This window comes from Sciurus vulgaris, assembly GCF_902686455.1.
Source record: "Sciurus vulgaris genome assembly, chromosome: 18".
In the NCBI taxonomy this organism is placed as follows: Eukaryota; Metazoa; Chordata; class Mammalia; order Rodentia; family Sciuridae; genus Sciurus; species Sciurus vulgaris.
Window position 1 is genome coordinate 6,005,790 of NC_136479.1, and position 14,605 is coordinate 6,020,394.

General features: G+C 46.1%; 1 protein-coding gene across 48 annotated transcripts in view; it reads left to right on the forward strand.

Annotated features, from left to right (window-relative positions):
- RBFOX1 (RNA binding fox-1 homolog 1) overlaps positions 1–14,605 on the forward strand; it is a 1,434,211-nt gene that overhangs the window by 1,383,856 nt on the left and 35,750 nt on the right. For 27 of the 48 annotated variants that reach the window (XM_079121711.1, XM_079121739.1, XM_079121703.1 and 24 more), the window contains one exon: positions 5,996–6,035. The exons of 4 other annotated variants lie outside the window; for them this stretch is intronic. In XM_079121711.1, the coding sequence (XP_078977837.1) occupies positions 5,996–6,035 (40 nt within the window). Of the gene's footprint in view, positions 1–5,995; positions 6,036–11,971; positions 12,015–14,605 lie in introns of all 48 variants that reach the window. 17 more of the 48 variants (XM_079121708.1, XM_079121725.1, XM_079121726.1 and 14 more) reach the window with 1 other exon arrangement.

A 14,605-nucleotide genomic window follows, 5' to 3' on the forward strand; every position in this document is an offset into this window, starting at 1 on the left:
GTCTCCTGGGGCAAGCACTGTGCCCTGGACTTGAACCTAAGAACAGGTGGAAAACCCTAAACCCAACCAGCCAACTCATTGTTGGTTGCAGCCTGAACCGGTTAAGAGTGGGTGATGATATAGAAAATAGGGTCCCTGGGATTTTTCCCAGTCCCGCAAAGGGAGCTTATTGAGTCTCTGAACAGTTTCACTAGTAGGAGAGTGAAGAATGGAGCTCCTGCCCCCCAGGGTCGAGAGAGGGTGGAACAGGAAGACGCTCACAGGTTCACAGCTCAGCAACCCGCATTGGGCTCGAGTCTGGTGGCCTGCAGCTGCTTTGCTGGCGTTGATATAGTGACTGACTTTTTGTTAGTGGTCCATGTTCTTCTTTTCCTTGGTGCCTTCTGCCTGTGCTGAGTTCATGGGCAAATTCTACATCTCTGACTTTATGTGTGATTTACCTCCTTGCTGGTGGGCTGCTATTCACAGACCTCCATTATCCCCAACCCACAGAGATGGTTTTGGACAGAGGTGCTCAGAATTTTTTATGACTGATAGCAACTGAGAATAAGATTTCAACGAGTGTACAGTCTCAGTGGAATGGATGAGGTTTTCCATAGTTCTCCTTGGGTTTGATCCTAAACTCAATTTTGATAGCAAACCCACAATGTCTATTCCCTCTTTCCATGACTCATATTTGGGAGAAACCACCTGTTAGATGTTAGGCATCATTGCAAGGGGTTTCTTTTATATTCTAAGCCTAAGCATCCAGCATTAGCTACAGGGTTTTGGTCTTCCTCCTCTGGGTACCTTTAAGCAAGATACTCTGTACTTTCTCATTATTTAATCATAAAACTTCTACATACAGCTTCTAGAGTTACTTTGGACACTACTTTGAGGAGACTCTGGGTCAGTTTGGGTCTAAGAAAGAGGTGGTATTATCCCTGGAGAAACATTATAAAGTTGGTCAGGGCAAGAGTAAAACTCGCCAATAGCTCCTTTGGGAATACTTTAACACTAAGTCCTAAAACAGCCCCTGTGCCCCATCTCTGGGATCAGGAGACATCTTTCTGTAAACCAGGCATACTTTCTGATTTTATTTTTCTGAGTGTCTGTTTTATCTGCTGCTGAAGAACTTTTTCATTTAATATGAACCTCTGGAACAAAAGTTCCTCAGAATAGTTTCCAAAACTCTGTGTGTGTGTGTGTGTGTGTGTGTGTGTGTGTGTGTGTGTGTGTGTGTGAGTGAGAGGGGGTATTTTTAGTGTTTTTTTTTTTTTTTTAACTCAGATTCTTAGCCAGCAACCTCTCTCAGTTGAGAGACCAGTAGTTCTTCAAGCTTTGGTGGGGGAAGGGAGTAGATTTCATAGATGCTTTGGATACTATGATTATAAATATACATTTTCCTTAGAAAAGTGTTTGTGTACAAACACACAATTCCAACAAATATGAGTGAGTTTATGGATCCACCTGATAGCCATTCAAAAATAGCTATATTTGAACACATTCAAAAATTTAATTTATTTTCCTGTTGGAAGGGGCAGGAGGGTAGAGAAGTTTTAAATAGCCTTTCCTACAAAAATGTATTTGTGGTTGGTGTATATTATATTACACAAACAGATTGTATAGTTTGGGGCATCCTATACCTTCTTTCCTTTTTCTATTTTTTTAAGTAAACTAATTTGCTATAGTACAATCATCCCCTGCTTGCATTCATCCAAATATTTAACCACTGCTATTACTTTTCTAAGAAAATGAGATGTGCATTTGCATTATGTTCTTGCAAAAGCATATTGCAGCCCCAAAGTGATTGACAAGCAATACAATTACCTTTGCATGACTAGACAGACCATCTCTGCATTAAAATAGGATGGCACCTGTTAAATGCATGCTGACCCCTCTTCTCTGGTGGCTGAGTTGTGGTTTATCTATTGCTACATCCCAGACGTGGACTCCAGTTCTTATTTCCCTACCTATCTGATATTTTAAGTGCACCTGTTTGATGAGGCTTTACATATGTATTTGGGCACATTCTTGAAAATAGTATGAGACTTTTGTAGACACTTTCCCATACCCAGCAATTCCTTTAGAATAGGACCTAGGAGGCTGGGCTTCCGTTCCGTCTCACACATGCAGTAACGCTTGGGGATGAGGTTTCGGACAGCACTGATTCTCTTAGCCCTTGAACAGGCAGCATCAATGTCACCTGTTACTTGTTAGAAATGCAAATTCTTAGATGCCCCTCCCCATCCAGATGGACTGGATCAGAACCTCTGGGTTGGGCATGGGGCCCAGCCATCTGTGTTTTAGTCTATCTTCCAGGGGACTCGGTCGGATGCATGTTCCAGTTTGACCACCGATGCCTGCCATGTCGTTAAGAGTCTGGGCTGTGCGGCCAGACTCTCCGGGCCAGGATCCCAGCCACACCAGTACTAGCTCTCTTTGTTTCTGCTCCTTCATGTCTAAAGAGGAGATGGTAGCATTGTCCGTGGCATGGGGGTGCCAGGAGGACGCAGTGAGGCCAGGGACTGTCCCGTGGTGCCTGTGTGTGACCACAAGTCATAACTAAGGAGAAAAACACAAGACATTTCACTGGGCGGCTTCATGCCCCACGCCGACAAGAATGGCCGTACTGGCTCCCCTGTATCTAGGGTGGTCATGAAGTTGATTCTCCTGCCCCCTTCCTCATTGCTGTCTGCACCCTGCATGTGCTGAACTTGGTTAAAAAAAAAAAAAAAAAAAAAAAAAAGCAAGCCCTTCCCCATGTGGTTTATAAAAGCAGCTAGAATTTTTGGAACACTTCTCTCCATGAAGTTCCCACATTCCGATGGCTTGTGAAGACCCTGTGGCTAGAGTGACACCCTTCCTCCAGGCCCTCCAAGGAGCCAGACAGCTCCGGCCACTGGGCCTAGTACTGGCCGGGTGCCTCTTCCTCTCTCCTGCATCCGAGCCTCGCAGGCCCAGGATTCTGTTCACGTGTGTGGCGGTGACTGTGGACTCCGCTGCCTTTAAACTCGGTGAGGCAGGCTCAGCTCAAGCTGGGAGTACCACAAACCTTTCCCTTGCACCCTGTTCATTTTGTTTAGATTTATCGACGTGAGAAAAGTAGATCGCAGCTTCTCTTAGGTTTAGTGTCTCATAAATTTGGGATGTCACCGCCCCCCAAATAATTTTCTATGACCCACAGCAGAGGGCAGGGCCTGGAAGGAGGGAACCCTCTGCAGATAAACCTGGGGGGTGGGGGGGGTTCTTTCTCAGTCTGGGAGCTGTCAGTGCAAACAGGTACAACTGGCCACAGTGCACCGACACTCGTCCAGGCCTAAGGAGGGACCAGGTTCCCAGGGAGGGCTCAGCCTCAGCCCTGTTCAGTGGCTCCACTCAGGTCCCTGCTGTGTGCCCAGGGACTAGGCTTGGTTTTTCTCTCCATTATTCATAAAAGATCAGAGACAGACTAGATCCTACCTACCTTTAGAAAAGGGCATTGTTTCTCATATTTAAATACAAATTAGTACTTTTTTTTTATTAATGTTGTTCACACCCGGATTGCTTCCTGTCTAATCCCTTGCGCTGGTCTCCTGGTTCAAGGTTTGGTTTTGAACTTTATCTTCTCCCGCCACCCATGGACAGCAGCTACGGTTGGTGCACAGCCAAAGCAGAGGCACCCCGGGACCCCAGGCTCCCTCCTGGCCCATTAGTGGTTCTGTCTGGAATTGTTAAAGAAATCATCCTCTGTCACCCTCTGCCACCTCCAGATGTCCAAACTCCCATTTAAAATATGGTAGCAATTCACTGAACAGTTATTATACATCTTGTAGGCAAAAAGTAATGGGTCAGGCATGAAGAGAGGGGACACTGAGAGACCCTTTGACTGTAGCTTCTAAGGCCACGTGGGGTGCATGCACCGATACCTTCAATTTGAAGTGGCACTGATGTGTAGCTCGAGTGAGGGTCTGAAACTCTGATATTGCTGGGAAGAGTACCTCAGCTTCAGGTGGGCATTGGGTCACAGAGAGGGTTCCATTTGGAGTTATGGTGCTATGCATGCAGCTGATTACTTTGCAAGTGTCGGGCTCAGAAAGTCCTAAGTAATTTGCACCAGGCAGTGTGCTGTTGATTGGGGAGGCTGCCATTGGACCCAAGTACCCATGTGTCTCCTGTCTCCTTTGGCCCTTGAGGGATGATCCTTCTTGTGGGTGGGGGTACTTGGAGAAAAGTCATCTGCGGCACCAGCAGGAGCATGCGCAGAGGCATGGCAGGCAGAAGGGTTGGGACCCTGGTTACCTTGCCAAGGCTGAACCACTAGTTCTGTGATTTGGGGCCTACACTAAATATTTGCTGCTTGCCTATTCCATCAGATCTGTTCCACGTCCTGATGGTGGAGGCTGACCCTGCCTCCTGACCCCCAACAGACGCTGCCTTTTTATGTTGGAAATGTTGAAAGGGAATTCAAAAAGCTGAGCTCAGGATGCTGCACGCCTCAGCATCGCGGATTAGGGGTTTCCGCTGCTTGACAAGGGCTCTCGTGAACTGCAGCCCTCCCGGATCAAAGGAACGACAGCCGGGTGCTGTTCCTACCAACCTCCTTAGCGTGTGAAATCCCTGCCACACTTTCAGGATAATGGCAGTTGGGGTTTAGTTGATCGACTCAAAAAGGCTCTAAGAAGACACTGCTGTGTTCTCCAGCAAACCAGTGTCGCTGGCGTGTGTGTGCGTGGCGTGCGCATGTGCGTGGGGCCTGGGCGCCTGCTCTCAGCTCAGTGCTCTTGGCTTACATGTGGGGCCGCTCTCCTGGAATCCTGTGGTGTCAGAGCCTGGCGCCATCTCACAACAGGGCTCGCTGGTCCTGTGCCAGAATCATAAATCATCTAGAAACTTCCTGGGAGGCTATAAGAGAAAGTTATTAATAACAACCACCATCCTCTGAAAAACACATTTAGAAATATACACTTTTTAAATTCCAGATACCTGGTGGCTCTCACCAACATTTCTGAGGTCTGCAGGGTGCATGTGAGTCTCATCAAACCCTTGTAACACTTAGGAGAAATTTCAGCCAGGTTCCCACGATCACAGAGCTATGAGCTGCTTTATCTGAGGAAGTGCAGGGTCACTTCCTTCCCCTTGGAAATCCCTCCTTTCTGGGATGATGTCTATATATGGGCAGTGATCAGAGGACTCCTGTGAGTTTGGGTTTGTTGAGTCAAAATGTGGACCTTCGCATAGTCTGAATCTGAACCTAATTAAGTGAATGAACAAATATACACGTGCATATGACACACACATTTGTGTAAGAGCACATGCATAGATACGCAGATATGAACACACATTCATAAAGATATGCACACTTGTGTAGACATAGGGCATGATGCAGACAGGTTCACACATGCATTCCTATGCACATGTACATACCAACACATTCACTCATGCACAGAATATGCTTGCACACGTATATACATGCTCACACATATGACTAGAGATATTCTCCTACATTTGTCATGAAAGCATGGCTGGCAGAATCACCAAATGCAGCAGTCCAGCCTGCCCTGCTCCCGAGGGCCCTGCAGCTCAGACCCATAGTCCCACTGCTACACTCTGTGTGTCTCCTCTTCGCAATCCTATTTTTACACAAATGTTTTGCTTTGTGTTCTGCGGGGAGCTCTGTGACTCGACTGCAAACTCTGCTCTCTTAAGATGCTCATGACTGTATGGGCTGCTCGCAAGACATGTCGATCCTCTTTGCATTTCCAAGTTGCACATTTCCGTACCTCCTCCCGAGAGAGTAGGAAACGTGGTACCCAGCCAAATGTGCCGATTCTGGACCAACTGTGAACCCCAGCCTAAGTGTCCTGGTGTGATCGACCGATGCTGTCTCCAACCTCCTTAACCAGTGTGAAAACTCTCCTGGGTTCCTGTGTTTCGGATCTCGTGACCAGACTAACCTGGCCCATGCAGGGGTTGGCGTGTCCGCATGGGGAAATGCACTAATATGGATGTTTCTCTTTGTGTGTGCACCCTGCAGTGTTGTTTACCAGGATGGATTTTATGGTGCAGACATTTATGTAAGTATTCATTAACGTGCATGCTGTCCTTGTTTCTGACCAGAGCCATTCCTTTTACAAGTTTGCTGCAAAAGCCTCCAAGTGGTCTGGTCAGACCTCCTCTCCCAGGTCTGGAGGAAAGAACCCTGGGGCTGCTCCCAGGTAGAAGGACTTCTGCTCCTGAGCTCATGGAGCACAGCTCACTGTGCGAGAGGAATTAACTCCTCAGTCAGCTTCAGAATTGACACAGTTGCCCACCTCCCCCCAAAAAGGTGGCACTTCTCCCGTGCCCAGTGAAAGACTCCATCCCCCAAGAAATTGTCTCTGGTGTTCTCAATATGGTCTGAGTGTTCTCAGTACAATATTCCAGAGAAGAGTTGGAGTTACCAGCTGCAGAGGGTTAAATGGTATTTTCATGGCTATTATTTTTGATGCTTTCCTTATAAATATAATTAATTTATCATAACAGCCCTAGGAAGAGTCTCTCTTTCTCTCTCTGAACATGGATGATTTTGCCAAGAAACATCTAAATCTCCCATGAAACTGTACGTGGACTTGAGCATGAATTCATTATTTTCTTTTAACTTTTATTCTATCTCCCCAAAACAGTTATCTGACTTTGGTAATCGATACCACTCTGTCAAACTTTTCCTCTTTGGAAGAGAATAGGATGTTGCTCATTATTGGGGCCATGATTAAACTTACCTAAATTCCCCCAGAAGTATTTTTTCTCCCATGTGAGAATACAAACATCAGTTTTGTGAAAATTACTTGGAACAAACACAATTGGAAGTAAGTGGACAGTACTGGGGAGGTATTCTTGAAATCACATAATTTTTATTACTAATGGCCTCAAATAAGTCAGTGGAATCATATTTGTTGTTTTATAGACTAGATAACAAAGAAAAATAAAACTATATTTCTGATCACATTGATGCCATTTCCCAGAAAATGAGAAAGATGCTGGTTATTTAATTTTATTCCTCTTGAACTTCAGATCAGTGCAGTTTTGAGACGTAGTATTAATCTCCATCAAGGATGGACTTAGTGGAGTTCTATTATGCATTATATTTACCATCATCCATGGGTTTTATTTTCCTATAATAAAATGAGCCAACTACATGTTCTTTATGAACTCCATTAACGATCCATTTCCATTTTTTGTGTGACTTAAACTGCTCCTTGGCACATCCTCTTTGCCCAGAATTTTGGTCCATGCCATTTTAGATACTAAGACAGGTGGGGACCAAGCAGGGCAGAGCTGGCCTCATCCTAAGGTACCTATGAACCCAAACTCCACGCCTTCTGCCTCCATGTGTTCTAAGGGAGATCACGCACATGAAGGGACGATAGTTGGTATAACTGAATTTAGGGCTTTATTATTATTTGATGTTTTAACTTGGGAAACAGAGGGGTGTAGATGAGGGATGGAGAAATTTAAAATATAAAATCCCCTGGAAAGAAGACTATTTCCATCAACACCCACCCAAGGGGTGGGGGATGTGTGTCCCTGGGTCTCATTGTAGATATACACGTCATTGTAATTCATCCATCCTTTATGGAGTACCCATTTCCCTGTGGCTCGGTTTCTTCCTATGTTAAAACACGACTTTTCTGAATCATTCATTTGTGCCACCTTTGCCAATTTAAAACCCCTACCTGTTCCTTGCCCCACAGATTCTTGTTTAAGAATCTTGTTCAGGGAGTAGAAACTACCGGAAGGTAGGGGCTGTGGGCATGCCATAGGAAGGACAGACTGGTAGAGCTGGTGACCAGGAGTGTGCATGGGCTGGGCATGAGGCTTCCTCAGAAGATCTGGGCAGGTGGACACAGAGAGGGCACAGGAGAGGGCCAGGCATCCATCTATGCCAGGTTACCAAGAGAGGGAGGGAAGCCACAAAACCATCCCTTGGAGCTTTGAGCACCCTTCGGAACCTTTGTTTCCCACAAACCCAGCAGGTTTGCGTGGGCTGAGTGGCGCAGTCCCCGGAGGCACCTGGGTGAGGCTGGTGTGAGGGTGACCTCTCTTCCCGTCTCACACTGCCGCCTGTCTGGGATGTGAGAACTCTTCCTCTCCTGCTTTGCAAGTCACCCCTTGAGATCCCCAAACATCTTCATATCATTTCCCCACCGTTCATCTTTCAAAGACACCAAGATTTATTTTTTTCCCAGGGGACAGTTTTGAGTATGTGACGAGAAGAGGGAAAGCTTGCTGAGATGTGGATTTAGAGCTTGTTTGTCCAGCCCATGTTTCTGGCTTGTTTCCCAGAGGTCGCTGGGATCTTGTAGACCATCCTAAATATTTCGCTTAGTGTGAGGTGACAACTTTGGCATGTGACTGCCAAGGTGTGTGTGCAGGACGGTAGTGAACTATGCCACTGGCCAGGCCTCCTCCGCAGTGGACCGGGGCTCATAGATGGCCTTCTGCTCATTGAAGGTAAAGAAACCATGTGAACTTTTCCTGCCTGTTGAGAACTAAGGAGCAAGAGGCACCCTCGCTAGAAGTTGATGATGGTCTTGAACAGACGCGCTTAAACCTTTCTTCCTATTGCCTGCCTGGAGCATTTTCCGTAGGTGGAGATGCCCCCAGTGCTCCGCCGCTCAAAGGCTCGGCACTTTAAGAGATTCCCTGAAAGTCACGTGAAGTCCCATTTTAGTTAAAGAAAGTTCTGGCTTACACCTTCAATCTATCTCATTAAAAATTAGTGATAATAAATAGATTTAGGGCAAACTTTGAGAGGTCCTGGGTTATGTGTTAGAAGAATTAGTCATCTCCAACGGGCTTAAGCCTCTTATATATATATATATATTTTTTTTTTTTTTTGGGGGGGGGGGTCCTGAGGATTGAACCCAGAGGCGCTTAACCACCGAACCACATCCCCAGCCCTTTTTATTTTTGATTTTGAGACGGGTCTTGCTAAGTTGCCTACGGCCTTACTAAGTTGCTGAGACTGGCTTTGAGCTTGAGATCCTCCTGCCTCAGCCTCCGAGCCTCTAGGATTGCAGGTGTGCGCCACCTCTCCTGGCCTCTCATTTCCTTTTAGTGTTCCTGGGAGGAGTGGTGTGTTTGCACCTCGGCTCCCTCTGGGCAAGGCAGGCCAGGGTCCGCTCAGATCCCTCCTGCTGTCACCCCTCGGCCCCCGCAGCGCAGCCCAGCAGCTCGGCAGCAGCCATGGCAAGGGGGCTCGAGACCCTCGCCACGGGCCTTTCCATCCTGCTACCGGATGTCGGAACCCCCGAGCTTCCTAGTCTTGCCAGAGCATGAAGGGTTGAAGGACGTCTGTGATCCCTGCAACTGGCAAGCCACAGCCTCCTCTCTTGAATTGTCCCTCTTAACCTTGTGGGGAAGAGAGGCGTAGGGGGAGAGGAAGACATGATCTCGGGTACCCTGACCTTGCCAGAGGGGTCATCGTGTTAGAGATGCCATCAGGCAGACACTAGAGTAGAAAGCGGGGCAAAGGAGAGGCTCTACCCTCCCCAGGAGCTGAGCCCTCAGGAGAAACCTGCCCTGGTCACCTGGAGACACACAGGCCAGGGGGACGCTCCTCAGCGGATGATGTGGGGTGGCTGAGTTGGCAGGGAGAGTAGCTAGGGTCTCGCCTGAGCCCTTCTACCTGAGGACACAATACACACACCACACTTTGGCTTGAAAAGATGGGAGTCTAATTTTTTACTAGCATATCAAATCTGCAAGGTAACTGTTACTGCCTCGTGGTGCGTATTTAAACAAACTCATTTCAATTAAACAGTGTGTCAAGTTAAAGGATATAATTAAATAACAGTAGGGGTGAGATGCACACCACAGGCCAGAGTTGGGGACTCAAGTTGCCTAGAACCAGGGGCCTTCTGCTCTACTTGTGAGGAAGCTGCAGGTCCCTGCAGGCCAGGAAAGAGTCAAGAAGGGCAAAGGAGCGTCGCCTGTCTGAGCGTCAGCAGGATTCGTGTTGACACCCACCGGGAAGAGGGCGAAGGGCGTGCGTGGCTTTTGAGCAAAGAGTTTAAAAATGCAAAGAGGGACAGGAGGAGAGCTGTAAAAAATTTTGACAAATTATTGGTAGACCCTGGGGTAGGATAGCTATGAGCCAGGCAATAGGAAGGAGGGAGGCAGAGGGAGAGAAAGGAAGGTGCCCTATGTCAATGTGAACTGTGCTCCTGTCACCTAAGGGTGCTTGGGTTTCCTGAGTGCAGCCCCGAGGGCTTCCTGGAGGAGGTGTCTCAGTGACACAGCAGTGCAGGTTTGTACCATTCCTGAATTCTGTTAGAGCGAGTTTCTGCCTGACAGCATGGCTGGACACAGTTCTCTCCGCATTCATGTCCTCTGTCATCCACATATTTTAGACAAAGAGGTGGCCTCATTCCACTGATATTTGAGGTCAGGAAAGAGAAGCTTCACTGGCTTTGGGGATGCTAGAAAGTGGGAATTCTCCAAATACAAAAGCAAGTCTTTGCTCTTGAGACCCTGCTCTCAGCAAGAGCCACGGAGTGGTCAGCCTGAGGCTGGCTGCCCTATGTCATTATGGGGCAACGAAAGTCCATCAATTTGCACAGCGTCCTCTGTGCGAGAGCCAAGGTGCTCAGCAGTGTGGCTGTGTCCGTCCTCTCGCACACCCAGGAAGCAGAGAGTGCATCCCCTCCACGCTTTTGAGAAGAGGAATTTTTTCTTTTCAGAAAAGAGATGAAATCATTCATCTCATAATCTTTCCTGACCCTGAAGCGTGAAGCCCCCATGATCTGGCTACAGAGTCAACGCTCAAGCGCTGAACCAGCCAATTAAAGTTGTTGCAAAGTTTGAAAACCACAACAAAGAAAGGAAGGGAGGAGGGTGAGAAGAGGATGGACATTTAGGGATGGCAGGGCACGGGAGTGTCACGGCCATATAGAAACATCTGGATAGGTTGTGAGATCTGCCCAGGTGGACAGAGGACTTGGGAAGAGCCCCACAGCCTTAGATTTGCACTTCAATGGTGAGGTTAAATAAAATTGAAGGAAAAACCAGATGATGTAAGAAAAGAATATATGCGTACCTTTATAGGGCAGGTTCCTAAGTCCCTAAAAATGCCCTAGCTCTTGATGTCTTCTTTGGAAGTAGAGAGTTTCTCTTTAAATTCAAACCACATGCAGGAAAGATCACTTGGGAAAAACTCACACTCCCCGTTGGTTCCTAGTCTGTATGGGGTCTACTGAGACCTTGTCAGCGTTAGATTTCAATGAAGTGATACGTGAGGGACTTGTGTGTGAATAGCAGCTCTTTTAAACACACCACGCAGTGGTTTTCCAGTCAAGTATACTAAAAGTAGGTTTGGTAGCCTCGGTGTGAGTCATGAATTCCCGAAATGCAATTTTGCTTTGTTATTAGTTGCTATTATTAGCAAGTAAAACTATTGATACAGTTGTGGTTGCTTCTGTGTCATAGCGCCTAAAAAATTAAGTCTCAAGATTAAATCCTCAGGTGTACAGGAGAATTCCCCGTCATGAGATAAAGAGACAAATTTGCAGTAATGAGCTCAAACCATTGGGTTGTGTTTTGCCAAGTGGAAAAGCCATGAAAGTATCATTTTACCTTCTTTAAAAATAAGCACAGAGGCTGGGGAGACAGCTTAGTTGGTAGAGTGCTTGACTTGCAAGCACAAGGCCCTGGGTTCGGTCCCCAGTACCGCAAAAAAAAAAAAAAAAAAAAAAAGAATGTTAAAAATAAGCACAGATTAGATCCCAAATACAAGTAGGGCACATGGATCCTGATCTCAGCCTTCTTTGGCCACCTCCGCAACAAAGATTGCAGCTACGAGTGTTTGGCAAAGCCTGGTTCCCCCTTTGAGCTAGTGGGTCACTCCCCTGTCTCGGTGACCTCAGAGAAGCAAACTTGTAAATGAATTGCTCTGGAATCTGTCTGACTTATGCATCTTCTTTTATTTATTTCATTTTTGCATTGAAAACATTGCATTTCTGTTTCCTTATAGAGTAGTGTATCAAGAGCCTGTGTATGGCAATAAATTACTGCAGGTATGAAATCCCAACTGGTGGAACAACTCATCACTCTGTTGTGGGTTTGCTGTGAGATCCTTACTAACAAGACAATTCTGGGGAGGGGAAACTCCCTCTAACATAGGAGGAGGAGAGGCTAGCTGAATTTTCCAGTTTTAACATGAGTTCTAGGTTAGAGATGGTCACCCCCGTGTCTTCAGAGAGATCCATGGCTGGGCTGGTGCTGTTTCCCTGTCTGAGGTCAGCCAGCCACTGCCATGACCCTTGCCGGATCACAAGCGTGTCAAATTGGAGGTCTAAGCTCAACTCTTAATTTCTTGGCTTTATCTGGACTCAATTAATATAAATTTAGCAAAAAAAAAAAAAAAAAAAAATGCAATTAGAGGGTCTCATTGAACCAATTGCCTGAGTCGTATTTTTAGTACCTTCCTGGAGTTCACTGGAGTGTTTATCTCAGAAACCTTCTATATCCAACACGGGCTGAGCAGAGCTAACATTTAACAACCCTCCCTGGTTTCGTAGTAACTGATCAGGAATTTATTTCACACTTGCCTAGCTCTCAAACCTTGTTTCTCACTGTGGAAGCAACCCCCAAATGAAGGCCCAAGTGACTGAATTTGTAGGAAGGAAAAAAATATCACCACATCTGTTGCTGACGGAGTCTCCAGATTTGGCCTATAACTAACACTGAAACTGTCAAATAAAATGAAAGATGAATATCAAACCTAGGATGATTCATGGGAACTTTATTACATGAGTTTCCTGTCACCTGCAATCCCCATTTTTATTCAGTGTTAAGTCAACTAGTAAGGTTTTTTTTTTTTTTTTTTTTTTTTTTTTTTTTAGCCACGAAGATTGATCCGATTTAAATTTCTCAAAAATGTTTTATATCCCACAAATATAGAAAAGGGGTACTTGGACCTAGGAGAAGGCAAACGAGTTAAGATCCTTGATATCAACTTTTAGGGTCACATTTCAAGGAAACTGGATTTCTATTGCCAGACTTCACAAGTAGCTGAAGGTATAATACAGACTAACCAAAGAATCGTGACTGGTATTTAAAAATTTCCCCTTTTCCAAATGTTCTTGTAAATGTTAGCACACTGAATACAATTTGAGTTGTGTGTATACAAATATACCTGCTTGGCACAAAGTGAGTCCAGACCAGTGACAATGACTTGACAGGAGCAAGCCCGTCTGTGGTCTGGCCATTGCCACTGTCCGAGCCCTGGTACTGAAGGAAGCATGCACCCTACCCAGGAGCACATCCCTGCTCCAACACCAGAGGGTTTACCTCTCTTCCTAATGAACCCATTATTTGGCCTTTAGAACCTCCTTTTTTGCAGAAAGTATAGTCTAAGGTGAAAAGTTTAGTTTCTACCACCGAACTACCTTGAGTAGTTCATCAATTTGCTTCAGTTTGGTTCTCTAAAACTCCACAGGTAGAATAGCCTGCTTCATCTAGTGTAACCCAGCACCTCTCCAACCTGTTTGGTCATGGAATCTTTCCTTTTCCTGCCACCAGTAATGTTTCAACGGGCACAGTTTTGAAAATGCTTTATCAGAGCATCCTCTGAGGTCCTCAGCGTTGGACTACACCAAGGGGCCTCCAGGATTCACTGAGAGAGCAACCACCTCAGTCCATGAGAGCAGGTTTCTCTGGAGGCCTGCCTTTGGTGATGGTGTCCACTCAGATCTTATTTTGATATAAAGTCCTATTTACATGTTGCTGCCCAAAGTAAAAAATGAGTATGTTTTTTACAAGTGGGATGAATAGAACAATGTGGTGTGTGTCTTTCCCTTTTCCTGTGGTTTGGTGGCAGGAAAAATCTACTTGTCAATGGCTTGATTTTGTCATGAGGTCTGGGAGGACCAGGTTCAGCATGAACAGGGTCTGGTAGCCTCGAAGAGAAGAGAGACTTCCTCTCTGAGACACAGAGTAGTGCAACCGCTGCTGCTCAACTCAGAAAGCAGCAAAATAGAGAGCAGTATGGTTGATTCGAGTCACCTTTTAAAAAGGCAAATTAAAGCAGTTTGTATTTTTGATCATTTTGCAGTGTATGCACACATACACTGAGTTAAGACACAATGTGCTGTTTCCCTCACGTGTTCATGCAGAAGAAAAATGGCGAGGAAGACAAGGTAGCATAGAAGGATGGAGGTATCAAGCCACTTAACCCTTTCACCCCGATTACTGCATATTTCAGGAGCCACTTAGGTACTATCTGGTACTGCAGCCACCCGCTGCATGTGGCTATTTACATTCAAACTCAAATTACATAAAATTGAGCAAATTAAATATTCAGTTAGTCACACTGCCCACATTCCAAGTGTCCATGGACACTTACGGCTATGAGCTAGGATGGCAGACGGCAGGGACCGGGGCAATTCTGTCATTAACATGTGGCTGCTGGACAGCGAGGAGACCACTGATCAAGGTCAAAGTCTTCTCACCTGCACTGACGGAAGCGAATGAAGACATATGCAAATGTACGCAATAAAGAGTATTCCCAGATCTTCACGGATGGCCACATCTGTGTTGCAGGATTCCATGTGTACATACCCGCACATGTTGTGCTGTGTCCCCGTGATGGGTATCAACCTAGGGA